We start from the raw sequence: 17,074 nt of genomic DNA, 5'->3' as shown, positions 1-17,074 counted from the left end.
TGGGGGCCAGTGAGAGCCTGGCTGCACCACCTCCAATCCAGCTCCCTGCTAATGCACCTGGGAAAGCAACAGAAGATGGACAAAGTGGTTGGGCCCCTCGAACCCACATGGAGACCTGGATGAAACCCCAGGCTCCTGGCACCAGCCCAGCCTAACCCTGGCCATTCTGGCCACCCACAGAGTGAACAAACAGGTGGAAAATTGATCTATGCTTCTCTTTCTCCCTCTCTCTTTCTTCCTCTCTGTAACTCTGCCTTTCAAATGAATACAATAAATCTTTAAAACAAAACCAAAAAAAAAAAAAAAAAACTAGACATTTCAATTTAGAACTAGTATAATTTTATCTGACCTTAATACAACTAAACAAAACATAAAATTCTGATTAACAGTAAATTAACAGATACTATGAAAAGATGTGTAGGAAGATTCTCACAGACTTGGTCTTAGAAAAAAAAATCCAAAAGGAAAAAAAAAACAAACTGATACTTCAGAGAGGAAAGAAAAATGTTATCTTGCTTGGCTGTATTCAACAGCTAACATAAGTAGGTAGCCTAAGGATCATGTACCAGAGAACCATTTGGAAACAGTGGCACAGAAAACATGGTTGCTTTGTTACTACTTGCTGTAGCTTGTTCTCTGAGAGGGTAAACACTTCCTGCATAGGACATTGTAAAGAGGAGGGGCCTTTTTTCATTGCTTTGGGTAAGTGATGGCTTTCACTATCACACTGGAGCAAAGCCTTTTGTTCATACGGATGCACACACATTTATGCTTCTTATGTTACAGATCAACTTGAAAATATTTTAAGTAGCTCATTTTTCATTCCTTATTTCTATGACACTGTGAAATTTATTTTAGGTAAGATATGTTAGTAAGAAACCCACACAACAACTAATTAAACATGCATGGCACACAATGCCATCGCTCCTCTAAGCATAGTCCCCCAGAAAGTAAATGTTCAATAAAACATTGTATTTGCCACACCAAAGATTTTGAAAAGTAATTATCTTGTAAGTAAGAAAGGCTCTTGTTTGGTTTAAAAATTCATAATAAAAATATAACACTTTTAGGATAACATGTTCATTAAATATCACTGCACTCAGTTTCTATTTTAATTTTCATCTTAAGATTCCAAATAATAAAACTGTTTGCAAAGTGCTCCTTTTCTTGTGTGTTCCTTTCTTTAGCTAAATTATCACATATCCTAAATATGCACTTTCATGCATTATTTAAGCATCAAAATTAATTTGGTAATATTTTTCATTCTTGTGAATCACAAATATGTAACCACCCTCTAATCCCTTTTAAAGGGGGTAAGTTATATATAGTTATTTGGGGAAAGGAGAAAGGTCTGAAAATTTGAGAAGTTATTTCTATTTAAAATGATTTAGCTAGAGCCCTGTGGTTCAAGGACTGTTGAAGCCTGTTGACTTTTTTTATTTCACTCCAATTCAAGGGCAACATTGAGCAACCAGAGCCTAAAAAGATGCAGAGAACACAGACTTGGCTTCTTAACTACAATCAACTGCATTTGTGTGAAGTAATTATTAACAGACATAAAAAAATAATGGCACATTTGATACCACTGGGGAGTTATTTTTAATCCCATGCAGTGAAGGATGTCTCTCAGAGGAGGTGGCATTTTCTCAGGACTTTCAAAAACGGGATGATTTCAACAGGTGGAGATAGAGTGGGGAGAAGTTTCCAGGCACACAATAAAACACAACACCACAGGGGCTGGAAGCACATGGGGAATGCTCAGGTGTGGTTACTCTATGGAGCTAGAGAGGGTAAAGTGAGATGAATGTGGAAATGAGGTTAAGTTGGTGTCCACCCCATGAGCCACCTTGCCAACCTCATCTACCACAAGAGCAAGTCAACTGATACAAAATCACCCTCGTAACAATATAGAGGTGATGGAGGTGCGGAGTTGGTGCTCCAAGTCAATACTCTTTATATTAAACATTAATACTGTTTACATTAAACAGATTGCTATGTCCTAGAATATTGAACAGAAAAATATTCCTACATTGAAGAAAACTATATTACCCTTCCACCAAACAAAATGTGGAGCGACTCTTTACTATGTGCAAACATGTCAAAATGTATCCCTCTTGACAGTGCACTTAAAATCTCTGCACCTCTTTTGCTTCTTCCAATGGGTGGATCTTCCCACCTCAAGAGCTTAGCACACACTGCTCTCTCCACCTGCCCTTAAAACCCCTGCATGCCCCTCAGATGTCAGCTGTCAACCTGTAGACCTCTTTGAGGCCCCCTCAACCTCTTCACCTAATTTGATGCCTGTCACCACCACCCTTGCCTCCACACTTCTCCACCTCAGCCCTTCAACGTTTTATGAGACTTTGAATTTTATGGTCTCAGATTAATTTGTTCCTTTGCACATGCAATGACATATGGGAACTTCATCTGATCTCCCCACTGCTCCACATAGGATTCTTGCAACAAGCCCTGCCATCTTTTAAAGATTTAGTAATTAATTGTCAAGTTAATTGTTTTCAAATATAAAGATACATAAAACTGTCACACATAAAGGCTGCATCTTTAACAAAGTAGGCTTTGAAAATTTTCTGGGGCAATTGGTATGCAAGCAGCAAATAAGAAAAAGGTAAGTATTTTAAAATTATTAACCCAGATAATATGTAATTAAATGATCAAATAGTTATATGTATTTATATGTAATAATATAGAATCATATTATTATATATAAATGTATAAATTATACCTATGAAATTTTCTTACTTGTTTGGCTTAAAATTACTAATACTATTAAATTAATTCCTATCTGATTCTCAGGAACTATAACCATATTTTCTTCATTAAAGAATATATTTCTTTTTGTACTAGCAACACAAGGAGAATAAAAGAAAACATTCTGATGAAATTTCCTTCTAACCTATATTCTTTCCATTTTCCAGCCAAAAATAAGGTAGCACAAGTGACCCCAAATGTATTTTTCTTACAGATTACTGAGGCATGCAGATCACTCCAAACTCATGAATACCAAGAGAGCAGTCGGGTTGAAAATGGAGAAACAGCCGGTTAGGAAGCTCAGGTGTCTGTCCATGCTGGAGAGCAGCATGCCCCATCTTAAAATTCACTAAGTGCAAACCACATCCTCTTCCATCATCCAACACGACAGAAAACGCTGAACGCCACATTTAGGAAAGAGGCGGCTGGCTACATGTCTAAAGAACACACATAATGAGTTTTAATCATTGTTTATATTAAAACAAGCTTATGTAAAAGATCATGTGCTTATTTACACTAAGTCGACAGGAAACTCAAGAGCTTTGCTTTGTGAAAATTGTAAAGGAAAGATAATCTGATGCAACAAGGGGAGCAAGAAACAATTTAAGTCATCCAACGAGGGTCCATGTGTCTATCAGCAATGATTGCCAACAGTCCAGTCGTTCTCCTTACACAAAGGTGTGCAGGAAAAGGCTCTAGGCTAAAGTGGAAGATTAAAAGCCACTTGTCTTAATAGATTCTACATTAGTCTGAAAAAATAATTGTCCCTGTATTCTACATCAAGAAACTCCCCCAATTACATTTATGCACTCTGATTTCTCGCAGATGTTTGTCTTTTAAGCTTGACCTGAGAACAAGTAGTCTCCAATCCCTTACTGTGACAATGAATGATTGTCCTCAAGGATTTATCATAAGCTTAAACACACACACACACACACAAATCAGCTTGCAACTTTGGGTGGTAAATTTGTACGTGTGTGCACACACACACACTCACCTAGGAACACACGCACAGCGTCAGCTCTGCTCCCAGTCTTTGCAACAACAGGGCATTTCAAACAAACACAGCTGGCACCAGAATAAAATGTGCTGGGCAAACAGATAGTCCCATTAACGTAAATATGTGCTCCAGTGTTTCCTGCCAAGCCCACTTTGTTAGGAAAAGCTAGCAACACCCAAGTCTTCCTCAGAACCCCAGGGGCTCGCCAAATGGGCTCCCTGAGCAGGGAACAGCTCAGACAGAGAGGGACCAGAGCACCAGCCCCGGGCTGCTGCTCCACGCTTGCCTTCTCACACCCTGACATTCTAAAGGCAGCCAAAGGTCATGCTGGGTGCCAGTTGAGTGTCAAACCAAACCAAACCAAACCACCACCACCACCAACAACAACAAAAACCCCTATGGAAGGTGATTGTTGTGGTCACGTTTCTGTGGTAACCGCTTCCTTTGCCCGACACAATTCACTGGGTTTTCAATTACATCCCAGCTCCCTCCCAGTGTGGGCTCATTCTGTGACTCGCGGACCCCCCTCCCCAGGCCGATTTGGGTCTGTGGGCTTTGCAGCGCTGATGGCCAACCAGCTTCCTGGGGAGTCTCAGCCCCCAGCTCCCGCACACCCCGGCTCAGCGCTGCTGGCACCGGCGGGCATCACCACTCTTCCCCGGGGTCTCCGGTCGCCAGGGAAGCCAAGATTTCCGGGGCGAAGATTCCCCAGTCCAGCCCGTAGGAGGCTCCGGGAGCGAGCGCCCGCCGGCCAGGAACGGCCCAACTTGCCGGCTCCCAGCCAGGCTGGCTGAGTTGTGCGCGGCCACAGGTTGCCCGCGGCAGGCGCTCGGGGCGCTCAGAAGGGGGACCTGGGCGGGGGCTTGGGGAGGGGGAGACCGGAGAGCCGGAGCGAGGGGAACCGGGAGACTTGTGGGCGCGTCTCCGGACAGGGACCCACACAGACCTTGGCGCCGCAACCTGCGCTTCTTGAGGCCGAAGATGCGCACTTTGGAGAAGATATCCACCAGGTTGCCGTTGCACAGCCCGCGGTTCTTGCTGGGGCTGCTCCGCCTCCTGCTGGCCGACGGCCGGTCCCAGTGCTGCTCCCGCGCCTGCCGCTTCTGGCGGATCAAGCCGCTGGCGATGGCCGCGGCCATGGTGGCCCAAGGAGTGGGTCCCGGGGAGGCAGGGACCGAAGAAGGGACCCCGAGGGGGGACAGGGGCGGCGCAGGCCGCGGCTTGCCCTCTGGGAAGCGGAGGCAGAGTCCAGCGCTCTTGGGGAGACGGGTAGGGGCGCTCAGTCCCGACTAGGACCCATCGCCCTGTCCGCAGGTGCGCCCGGGGCGCCGCGGGGCGAGCCTGGGGAGCCGGAGGTCGTGGCCGCCGCCGCCCGGCTGCGTCCGAACGGAGAGCGGGTTTGCAGCTGCGGGCGCTGCCGGTCACCGCACGTCGCCGGAGCCCTCCCGGGGGTCGCCAATGCCACTCGCTCTGCCTTTCTTCCCTGCCCGCCTCCCAGGCGGGAGGTAGGGCCGGTCGCCTCCGCCTGGGCACAAGAGGCAGGGCAGGTCCAGACAGGGTCTCAGCACGTCGGTCGGTCCAGGGCGAGCTGAACAGGACTCAACGCCCTGCTCGAGCTGCCCCTGGGCAGGTGCCGCCGCCGCCGCCGCCCGCTGGCGGCTTCTGCCGGTGATTGTCAAGTGCTTTGGAAATCAGCATCTGGAGAGAGCAGTCCTCTCCCCCGAGATCTCTAATCAGAGCGCTCCGTGCCCAGCCCACTGCACCCCCACCACCTCAGTGGTCCCCTCCTGTGGATCTCTTCAGAAAGAAAAAAAAAAGGTATATCTAATAGTGATTTTTAAAAAAATAATAATACTAGCTAAAACGAATTGCAGGGGGCGGGGTGCAAACAGACTGTGCCAGAGCAGGTGGAATTGAAGAGATCTCGGTGCGCTTTTTCTCGGGTGACACTCGCTGGTTCCTGAGGCTTCACCGCTCATGGGGGCTTCTAGCTCTCAACGTGGCTCCTGGTCCACAGGAGCTCTGCGCAGCGGCGGCAGGAGGGCGAGGTGGTTCCCGCCCCCTTGCCCTGGCCCATCCCTTCAGCACCCAAGCCTCCCCACCTCAGGAAGAGGAGAGTGTGTCCTGAAAAGGGAGTCGCCTCTACTCGTCTCCTACTCCACCCAAACTTGCTGGACTCCTCTTCCACTGCCGGGAAGGGCAGGTTTGTCGTTTTGAAATGTCAATACGGAGCCAAAGGGAGGAATAGGGCCAAGGAGGATGATGTGTCTGGAAAGACCCCACCCCACCCCCCCCACCCCCGTTCCCGGATCTCCCGCAGCAGCTGGATAGGAGAAAAGCTCAGAAGGTTGTTGAAGTCAGGGCAGAAATATTAGGGGGAGAGGAGGGTGTCATGGTCTTCCTACGACAGCAAAATCAGAGAAGAGACTGATCTGAACAGCTGACTTTTGGTCGACCCTGGTTGGAGAAGCCAGGTCAGGGAGCAAAGCCATATATGCACTGTGTCTGAAATTCAAATATCACAGCTGCTACCTCCTCCCGTTGATTTCCTGTCTGTGACTTGACAGTGTTCTGTCTTGGATAACTGCAAACATGGAGGTGCAAGGGGAAGAGAAGGTTTGGAAGGCACTAGGGAAAAGGAGGTTGAAAGAGAAACACTTCATGCTTGGATTGACACAGATCTGTGGTTTCTAGGATACATGAGGGTGACAGAACCAAGTGCAGGTCTTTCCCCAAGCTGCTTGCTTCCGGCCCCCCTTCCCTTCACCCTGTTGTGCTTATCCTCATTGCAAGGTAAAGAAAAAGGAATGCAAACCCTGGGGTTCTCACAATCCAATGTGAAGATGAGGAGAGAAGATGCATTTGGTAACCAAGAGACTTGTAAACATTTGCTGCAGGGACAGCTGCAGGACTGGAGAGAGGGGAGGCACACTACGCTGGAGGCCCTGGGAACAGTTCTGAACCCAAACAGACTTTTTCTTTGTCTCAAGAACAGGCAGTGAAGTACCACAAAGACTCACCACCAGGCAAGTGGGAACAGCACAGCCAAGGGCTGCCTGTGGGAAGGCTGGATGCCTTCAGCTCTGCACAGCTCACCCACCACCTCTCCATGGAAGCAATTACTGCCCAGCTGCTATTCATTACGTGTTACTCCATGTTTACTAACAAGTCTCCCTTAGGGAAGAGAAGTTAATGTAAGGGGAGTGTGCAGATTTAAGTCCAAGGCACATAGCAGTAGGTTATATTGAGAATTAAACAACAAATTGTCAAGTTTCATCTTCTCCATTTGCTTATGTTCCATCTGCAAATTATCACATTATTAAAGGGGAAATATCAGAGGAATTTTGCCACGAATTTGTGATCCCTAACCACCCATGAGATAAAGGGCATATTCCCATTACTTTGCTCCACTTTACCTTGATTTACTGTTTCCTGAGTCTTTGTTATTCCATTTTCAGGAGTGTGTATTCATGCTGTGTAGCCATGTCTCTTCTTCAAAAGGAAAGGCCATTTATAGAGAGATGGGTATACCAAATAAAATGGCTATTAAAGTGTGTATGTTTTTCTAAATTCCCTGAAATCAGTCCCACTGAATATCCATAGTCACTACTCAGAAATTCCATTGCTGGAAGATAGGCCATTTGGACATGTCAGTAGTTGTAGGCTGGAATTTCTGAATTTCTTTATGATAACACCAAACAGGTTTATCTGAAGATTCTGAGAGTGAGTTTTGCAAAGAAGTAAAATGCTAGGTATGGTGAAGTCTTAAGTCTAGCACAACTCTACCAACCAACAAACCCAGGTTGTTTTTAAGGGTGTTTGAAGCCTTTGGATGTGTGTGGCCACTATTATAATTTTAAAAGAAAGATATTAGCTTTCTTGTTGTTATAGCTGTGTTAATTCTTTCCTTTCCAGGTCTTTTCTTATATTGCACAGACTTTGCCCCCAAATCCTTGGATTGACCAATTAGGGAGGTCCCTGGTTTGCCTTCTTCAGATCCCTCCCTTCAGACCTGGGATTCAGCACCACGGACAGGGGCCCTGTTTCTCCGCAACTCTCCAGACCCATGCCAAGGTCCAAGGACAATCAGGACCGCAGGCTATGAGGGTTTGGGAGAGTCTTCGCCTTAAAACGCGGTTTTCTACTGCCTGCGCCCCACCTCCAGCCCACCCCCACTATGGAAAGAAAATTAATCCTCATATCTTCCACTGACATTAATAGCACACCTTGCAGCCCTGAGCCTTTCCGCTTTTCCACAACCACGAAATATCGTGCTTTCTTGCTGGTCTGATTCCCCCGCCCCGCACATCGCCTGAACGGAGTCTTCTTAGGCGGCAAATTCCGGGAGCCTCAGGCGCCCTTTTCTATTCTGTCTTTTCCTACTTTAAGCTTGGCGACGGGGGAGCCTCGAGATAATCAAGGTCTTGTCGTTGAATCCTTACGTCTTCCTCTTCCCTCCCCAAAACGCTATTTAGTTGTTTACAGACAGAGGTGAGTGAAAGAAAACGCAAGAGAGCCATCTGCTGTCTTAAGCTGTGATAAAAGAGGGTGGAAAGAGAGGAGGGGAAGAGACTGAGGGCGGGTGAACAGGAACCCAAGCCTCACGGTCCTTCAGAGAGAACTTCTTACCCGTTAGAACCTCCCCAGACATGCTAACTTCAACTTTGACTTTACAAGGACACACAAAAATGATGCCGTGCCCGGATGGCATAGCTCCTCATCAAGCTGTTAGGAAGCCAAACTCTGATTTCCAAAACTCTCGGCTCATTGCTTGACTCTGCAACTTCCTGGCTCTATGATGATCTCTCTAAGGTGTTTTAGTTCTTTCTCAATTTCGTCCTCACTAGAACTGAAATGACAGCAGAAGTTACTTTTCAACTGTCGTGAGATTAGATCTGATAAATAAATGTAAAGACTACAACAGGTCTTGACACATCCCAGGTGCTCACCAGAGGAGAATTGTTTTTATCAATGTCAAATCACTCATTTCTATCTTGTAAATTCTCTCCAACTTCATGTTTTGTAGATGTCTATCGTGCATATATATGTATACATGCATCTATATTCCTCATCTATATTCCTGTATCTATTTCCTCACTCTCTCAATGAATACATGACCAAATTTTAAATATCAGAAATATAAGAATTATTTGTGGTTTTGATGAAAGACAACCAAATCTTTATTCACTAGATTCATAAACTTAGCACTGTAAGCTTATTTCCCCATGTACTGAATACTGCTAACAAAAACCATACCTCTTAGGAATTATTATGAGCAACTATTTCTGAATCATAAAGTAACCAACAAACATCAGCTTGTTGGGAGGTCACTAGTCCACTCCTTCCTTGTGCTTGTAGATCATGGTCCCTTTGACCATCCAGCTTTGCACATGTTTTTCCCTCTTCTGGTAACATTTTATTGCCTTTTCCATATACCCTTCTTGGTAATAGAAAGCAAAGGCTAAGACCCTCCATTGGAATAAGTAAACATAGGCTTGACCATATGTTATTGTGTAATTCATTTAACCCATCTAAACCTCAGTTCTTCTTCTATAAAATTGCCATAATAATGCAATAATGTTGATATGAGAATTAAGTGATAACATGCATGGAAATCTCTTAGAGCAGGGTCTGGCCTATATGTGAGCAATTCAGAAAGTGGAAAGCAGAATTTAAATATGTTTATTTTGGGGCAAAACATTTTTAAATGCCTACAGTTTTTCATTGCATGCGTTTTCTGCAGATGTTTCTGAAGACTATACCATAGTGTAAATTCAATAAACAGTAACTGATGATAATCACCTAATCCTGCATTACTTAGCCATTCATTTGTGCAGTGATCATGTCTGTTGAGTATCTACATACTAAGTGACCCAACAGATTTGTAAATCACAAATAAATATAAAGCCTTTGATTCTGTCCTCATGTAACTTATAGTCCAGGTGTCAGTCTGGATGTCTTCTGTGAAAATTCTCACTTCCCACAAAACCACTAATACCTCCAACTAATGTCAAATTGAGCATCACTTTTACACACTTCCAAAAATGCTTTCATTAACATTTAATACTTGTTAAAAGAAGAGACAGATAGATGGACATTTCTACAAAGATGTGTAATTGGTATTTCATACTTAATGTGGCCCAAACTGTACCACTGTTCTTCCTTTTTAAACTTGTTTTTCTTCCAATCTTTGTCACCTCTGGAATGGAAACTCCATTCTCGTTCCTTAGGCAAAAAAACTTTGGAATTGAATTAACTCATTCTTTTATTTAACATTCCATTTACAGTGGTACAAGAATTACTCACTCCATTTTCAAAATATGTATAAAATATGATCATTCTCATCATTCATACTGCTACTTATCAATTACTGTCATCTTTTGGATGTCACAACAGCAAGCTGATCAGTCTCCTTGAATTCACCTTCACATTTATTGGTATGATCTCAACACCACTGTGGCCAAAGGGTTCAAGATAAAATCAAATTGTATCATAGCTCTGTTCATAATCCTACACCTCAATAGAAACCAAAGTCCTCACAGTGGCCCACAATGTCATGTTTGATTTGTGTCCCACCTCTGCCTGCACTTGTTCTCTGCCATCATCTTTATTTCTCCCCCTTCACTCGTTGCTTGCTGTTCCCTAACCTACCAGGCATTTTCTTATAGCAGGACTTTTATATTTGCTATTCCACCTGACTTTCATCTCTTTCATGCATTCTTCACATATTCATTAAAGAATCTATTGAAAATCAACTAAGGGCAGGTGTTTGGCTTAGCTGTTAAAGTGCCAGTAAAGAAGCAATGTTCCATATGGAAGAGTTTGGGTTTGACTCTTGACTTAGCTCCCACTTCTAACTTTTCACCTGTGCCAATCCTGGAGTCCCTTTCATCCACATGGGAGAACTGGAATGAGTTTCTAGTTTTCAGCTTTAGCTTAGCCCAACCTTGGCTGTTGAAGGAATTTGGATAGTGAACTTCTGGGGTAGTGAATGCAATAAATATTTCCCTCTCTGCTTCTAAAATAAATAATAATAAAAATATCACAACCTACAAGTATAGGCAGTTCTCTTGTATTTCCCTGCCCTATGGTTTATGTAGTATATAAAACTTGTAAAATTTCTATGCAGTTTTTTTCATTTGAGCTGCTTTCCTCTTTCAAAATGTAAGCCTACAAGCATAGAGATTTAATCTATCTTTGTTTCCTGCCACATATTCTGTTTTTAAAATGGTGCCAGGCAAAGCAAGTGTTCAATAAATATTTATTTGTTGAAAGAATTAAAAGTCGGATACATGGACAGACAGGTGTTAATACTAAATAAGAACAGAAAGTCTAACCTAGCTTTGTCTGTCAAGGATGAATTATGCCATGGTGCTTGATCTCTTTAAGCATAAAGGCATCTAAGATTCCGTCTGGATTACACACAATCTCAACACCATAAATGGGATATAGAGAGAGTATTTAGTGTATGCTTGATGGCTTAGGCTCAACGTGACATGACATGTAGTTTGAGTTTTGTATTCCAGCAGGGCTTACTGAGGATGTGAGACTCATTCCACTAGAATCACAGAAAACTTTTCTACTGATCTTTGCAATTCACCTCCCTTACACACAAACACTTGCATACACACACGTTTTTCTCTCTGCTTGCAGATTCCAAATTGACAATATTTTCCCTTTAAAATTTGCTGTATCTAATTCATCATAGAATTGGAAACCAGGTGGACATATTTTCTAGATTTATAAATATAAAACTAAGTTAACCCTGGATGAAGATGGCATATAAACAAGAAACATCCTAATTGATATTGGTTTCTTGAATAAAGGAGCTTTCCTGATTGCCTTCCTAGTTTTATGATGTTCCAGGTGATTTTGTGTGTAAATTCTTGAGGTGCAGACAGATAAATTTTCATATGGCTTAATGAAAAAGTACACAATTGTTGTTGTTATTTCTTCAAATAAATATAATACACCACATATTTTGTATATTCATTTCTATTTTGTATATTCATGTCTCCATTAAATTCTATTTCTTTAGATGTTTCCCAAAATACCAATATATTTTCTCTCATTTCTCATATTTCCAGAGCTGCTATTTCAACTTTCTAAAATTCATGAAATATAACAAATAATTAATTTTTGAAATGCACCATTATTTAGGTACCACATAAAAGAAAAAATATTCTTTATTAAACTATGTAATTCCATAGATCAAAATATTCATAAAATTTCAGGGATGTTTATGCCTCAGAAATACTCACATGTTAGTATCAATGAAATATACTATAATGGCATTATATAAGTCTATACATGTCTGTTGTACTCGTTAACTCTGTTACACTCTGTGTTTTGGTTAAACAACATGTGATTTGGTGAAAAAAGATTTTAATCTGAAACATATCTTTTTGCTGTTGTTATTTTAAGTCCTTTACCTAACAGTGTGTCTGAATTGGAGCAGTACATAGGGTGAAATAAATAGGCACCAAATATTTTCTGTTCATCCTACAGTGAATAACTCATTCCATTTTGACACATCACTTTCTTTGCGTTGATCACTTTTGACATTTAAAGATAATCTTCTAAATTAAGGATCAAATAGGAGAATCCAACAGTATTTTCCACAGTTAAATTGTGACAAACTAATTTGGGGTGAGTTTGAGTAGGATTAAAGAGAATATATTGGCATTTGTTGTCAGCCTAGGCCTGGATAAATAGGTCTTATTCAGAAACATTTTGAGATACTTCCAGAAATGTAATCAATACCAATGTCTCTTTTTCTATTTTACTCATTTAGGAGAATATCAGAAAGTAATATTCAACTTGTTAATTATGATTGAATGCTTATTAACTCATTACAGTTAGAGTTCAAAATCATATTCTATTTTTTCTGTGAAGGTATTATTGACCTTTATTTAGATTCAAAGGATAATCAAAATAAACAATAGCATATTTTAAATTATATTTTCAAGAACTAAGTGATGGCATTGATGCCATAACAGTCTTGTCAATTAATTCTGCTGGATATATTTATTTCTAGCAGGCAACAGATTTCCATCTATTAAAAAACCTGGAAGGAATTTTATTGTTGCTTAATATTTTGATTCAATAAAGAAAAAATGGAAATTACTGGTACCAAAAACTTGTGAACATTTTCCCCTATAGAAGCAATACCAGATTGATACTAGCAGATGGTTTAGCTTTACAAATATAGTGTATTATCTAAATCTGGTTAATAAGTTGGAAAAATATTCTCAGTGGTTTCCAGCCTTCTACATTAAAGTGAATGTGCATTCTTTTTCACAGCTGTGACTATTGACTTGTCATTTCTTATTCTGAATCAGTTATGGGTGATGATATCATCATTTTTTTTTTTTTTTGGACAGGCAGAGCCAGACAGTGAGAGAGAGAGAGACAGAGAGAAAGGTCTTCCTTTTTCCATTGGTTCACTCCCCAAATGGCCGCCACCGCTTCCTCCTGGTCTCCCATGTGGGTGCAGGACCCAAACACTTCGGCCATCCTCCACTGACTTCCCGGGTCACAGCAGAGAGCTGGACTGGAAGAGGAGCAACCGGGATAGAATCCGGCGCCCCAACCAGGACTAGAACGTAGGGTGCCGGCACCACAGGTGGAGGATTAGCCAAGTGAGCCGCGATGCCGGCCGATACCATCAATTTTTAAGGATTGAACAATGGGTTTTTAAAGAGTATTGAATATTTCAACACAAAAAAAAAATTCCCAAGATGATTTGGAAAATATTTATTTATCATCTCAAAGCAAAAATTAAGTGTGTAGAGGTGCTATAATCATATATTTGACACCATAACCATTTTGCATCCAGTGATTACTGGAATGGCCATTTTTATAGGAATTAAGAGCTCTGGATTGTGATTGTTTTCTTTGCATTGATCATTTTTGGGTTAAATACATTTATAAATGTGAATCTATACACAATGTAGGCATCTGAATACCTATATGACTGACACTGTCCAAGGAAGCATTAGTGATTGCTAGCATTATGAAGTATGAGTGATTTCCAGAGATAACTGACTTGCAGCCTCCTAGTTCCATTCTCTTTGAAATCTGTTTGCATCACTACCTAAAGAGTATAGACTCTATCTCAAATTCACTTAGGAAATTTTTCTAGATAATAATTAACTAGAAATTATTAATAAATCAGAGTATACATGTTATAATTATTTTAATATGAAGACTATGCTTCTTAATTTATAATACAATATTTGTATAAAAGTGTGAAGAGCTACTAGATTTAGTAAAGTCAGTGTCATGGTCTGCAGCCCAAAAGAAGAGAGAATTAAACCTCAGAGATATTAAATGATTGTCAAGTTTTCCTGTTAGAAAGTGGAAGAGGACTTTCAGTTAATTTTTTTTCTACCACACTATTGCCTCTTCCCCCAGTAGTGAACTATGTGAAATTTAACTGCCTGGCATAGCATCAAGTGAAGAAAAGATTCCAATATGGGATTCAACAACTCCTATGGTTTTCTCCAATAGCCTTAAGACTATCTGTGATTTCCCCTGTAGGTAGTATAAAAATACAAAGGGTTCACAATTTTCATCCAATTGTTAAAGAAATCTGTGGCCAAAACAAGAGTAAGAACCCAGAACTCTAGATGAAGACAAGGAAGAATATATAAAAGTAACACATACTCATTGAGATCAATACAGATGACTTCCAACCCCAACACTAAAACTGGTTGACATTTTCCCAGTTTTTCTAATCATTTTACGAAAATTTGTTATTTTAAGTATGACACAGTTTAATGACTGAGGAGATAAAACTGAGGTAAAAGTCATTGTGTCAAAGATCACGAACTTTAATTACAGGACCTGGAAGTCCATCAGAGACTACTGTATTCTACCGTGCTCCAAAAATCTCTACAGCTCAAGACTCCTCCATTCTAAGTGCTATTGTGCATGCTTTAATCTCTGGGATCAATTCTTGCATTAGCCTGTAGGCTTTCAGGAGATCTAGCTAAATACCAAAAGTCTTGGAGTTCTGGCAAAGTTACAATTAATCTGCCTCTGATCTTGTAATACACTTGATACATGTGAAAGTAATTTTCAAATGCAAGCACTTAGGAGATGTCACAATTACAAGCCGATGTCGTATTCCTATTTGTACCAAATCACAGCAAAAACAGACCTTTAAATCAGTTCTCCAGGTTTTCCCCAGTATCCAGCAGTGTAAGTTTCCTATTGCTTCTGAAACGAATCACCACAAACGTAGTTCACTAAAGAAACAAGTGACACCAGTATTGTTGTGACGCTAGTATCCCATACTGGGGTGCCAGTTTGAGTCCCACTGCTCCACTTCCAATTCACCTCACTGCTAATGTGCCTGGGAAGGCATTGGAAGGTTGCCCAGTGGTCTGAGCCCCGGCCACTCAAATGGGAAGCCAGGATGACATTCTGGGTTCCTGGCTTTGTCCTGGCCCAGCCCCAGCTCTAATGGCCATTTGGGGAGTGAAAAAATGGAAGATTTCTCTCTTATCCGTCTCTTTCTCTCTCTCTCTCTTCTGTGTGTGTGTGTGTGTATGTGTGTGTCTGTGTGACTCTGCCTTTCAAATATGATAAATCTTTAAAAACAAGAAGAAACAGAAATTAAGCCTCTTGCAGTTCTGGAGATAGAGCGCCTCAAATCAGTCTCATGGTTTAACTTAAGATGTCTGCAGAGCCTTCCAGAGAGTTCAGAAAATAATCTGCTCTCTGACTTAAAAAAAAACTCTAGAGGTCATCTTTATTCTCTAGCTTATGGAGCATTCCTCTCTCTCTCCCACCCTTGGCTTCCATTGTCACATCTCCTGGTACTGACTCTGCTCCTAGAGTTCAACTCCTAAAAACTAGCGATTTCCCTGGGCCCACTTGGATAATCCAGGATAATCCTCCCATTTCAAAATACTTAATCACTTCTTCAAAGTGCTTCTGCCATGTAAATTAACATAGTCACAGGGTTCAGGATGTGGATACAGGAGTCTCTGGGAAGCTGCTCGTCCATCTGTCACATCTACCCTGTACCTAAAGTGCATGAAAGCGGGCGCCGCGGCTCACTAGGCTAATCCTCCGCCTTGCGGCGCTGGCACACCGGGTTCTAGTCCCGGTTGGGGCGCCGGATTCTGTCCCCGTTGCCCCTCTTCCAGGCCAGCTCTCTGCTGTGGCCAGGGAGTGCAGTGGAGGATGGCCCAAGTGCTTGGGCCCTGCACCCCATGGGAGACCAGGAGGAAGCACCTGGCTCCTGCCATCAGATCAGCGTGGTGCGCCGGCCGCAGCACGCTGGCCGCGGCGGCTATTGGAGGGTGAACCGATGGCAAAGAAAGACCTTTATCTCTCTCTCTCTCTCTCTCTCTGTCCACTCTGCCTGTCAAAAGGAAGGAAGGAAGGGAGGGAGGGAGGAAGGAAGTGCATGAAAATAGATCCTTGCCCAGCATAAGACAGTCACTCATCCAGCACATCCACCATGGACAGAATACAGCTTCATAATGCCAGTTTCTCAGAGTCTCGTTTACCACATATATATCTTATTTACATATATATGTATATACATGTGTGTATAAATATATATGTGTGTGTGTGTGTGTGTGTGTGTGTGTGTTTAAAATAACCTTTTAATTGGACCTCATGGCTATTGCTGTTTGCTTTGCTCCCTGGTCAGAATGATGTGTGATCATTTGCTGGACCTCCCAGGTACTACCTGCTTACCTGAATTTCTTATGTCTTTAATTATTGCATCTCTCAGGAAAAAAAGGTACTGCAATTCTTAGCAACTTGGAAACAGAGCCATTATGCTCCCCTGTGGATCCCGAGAATGCATTTCTGAGCCCCACATAAATCCATGAAAGACTTAATTTTTTGAGTTTATAACATGCCTTTCATGAGATTTGAGGCCATAGAATCAAGCTAAATAAAACTAAAGCTAGATATGTGATGCTCTACAAAATGAGATTTGGGGCCTAAGGCTATCACCAAATGAAGGAAATCGATTCTGAAAGTCTTCTTTTCCTATCCCATTTTCATTTTTTACGTAGCTGTAGGAGTAGTGGATAATTGCTCTTTCTTTTTAGAAATGTAGCCTAGCTCCTTAGGTAAGAATTTGCCTGAGCCGTCTGGTTTGACGCTAACTGCAAAAGAAAGGTATCATTTATGTGAAGGATTTTAAGGAAACTAGAAATATTTCCCAGAGCTTTATGTAGATAGAGGAGAAACCTCAGGAAATAGAATCATTTCAGGCAGAACACCATGGAGATTTTTGAATAAACAAATTTGAGGACCCTGGGAGTACTCCAGGTT

At 42.0% G+C, this 17,074-nt stretch overlaps 1 protein-coding gene across 6 annotated transcripts in view; it reads right to left on the bottom strand.

The window, feature by feature from the left end:
• FGF14 (fibroblast growth factor 14) overlaps window positions 1–17,074 on the bottom strand; it is an 849,823-nt gene that overhangs the window by 216,367 nt on the left and 616,382 nt on the right. Inside the window, exon 1 of one of the 6 annotated variants that reach the window (XM_002713014.6) lies at window positions 4,716–5,491. The exons of the other annotated variants lie outside the window; for them this stretch is intronic. Within the exon in view, the coding sequence (XP_002713060.1) occupies window positions 4,716–4,908 (193 nt within the window). The 5' untranslated portion in view covers window positions 4,909–5,491. Of the gene's footprint in view, window positions 1–4,715; window positions 5,492–17,074 lie in introns of those variants that run through there. 6 annotated transcript variants of the gene reach the window in all.

Source organism: Oryctolagus cuniculus, chromosome 9, assembly GCF_051225735.1.
Source record: "Oryctolagus cuniculus isolate XC-2025 breed Fujian yellow rabbit chromosome 9, ASM5122573v1, whole genome shotgun sequence".
Classification (NCBI taxonomy): domain Eukaryota; kingdom Metazoa; phylum Chordata; class Mammalia; order Lagomorpha; family Leporidae; genus Oryctolagus; species Oryctolagus cuniculus.
The sequence above is the reverse complement of the archived record's forward strand: the minus strand, read 5'-3'. Positions and strand labels throughout refer to the sequence as shown.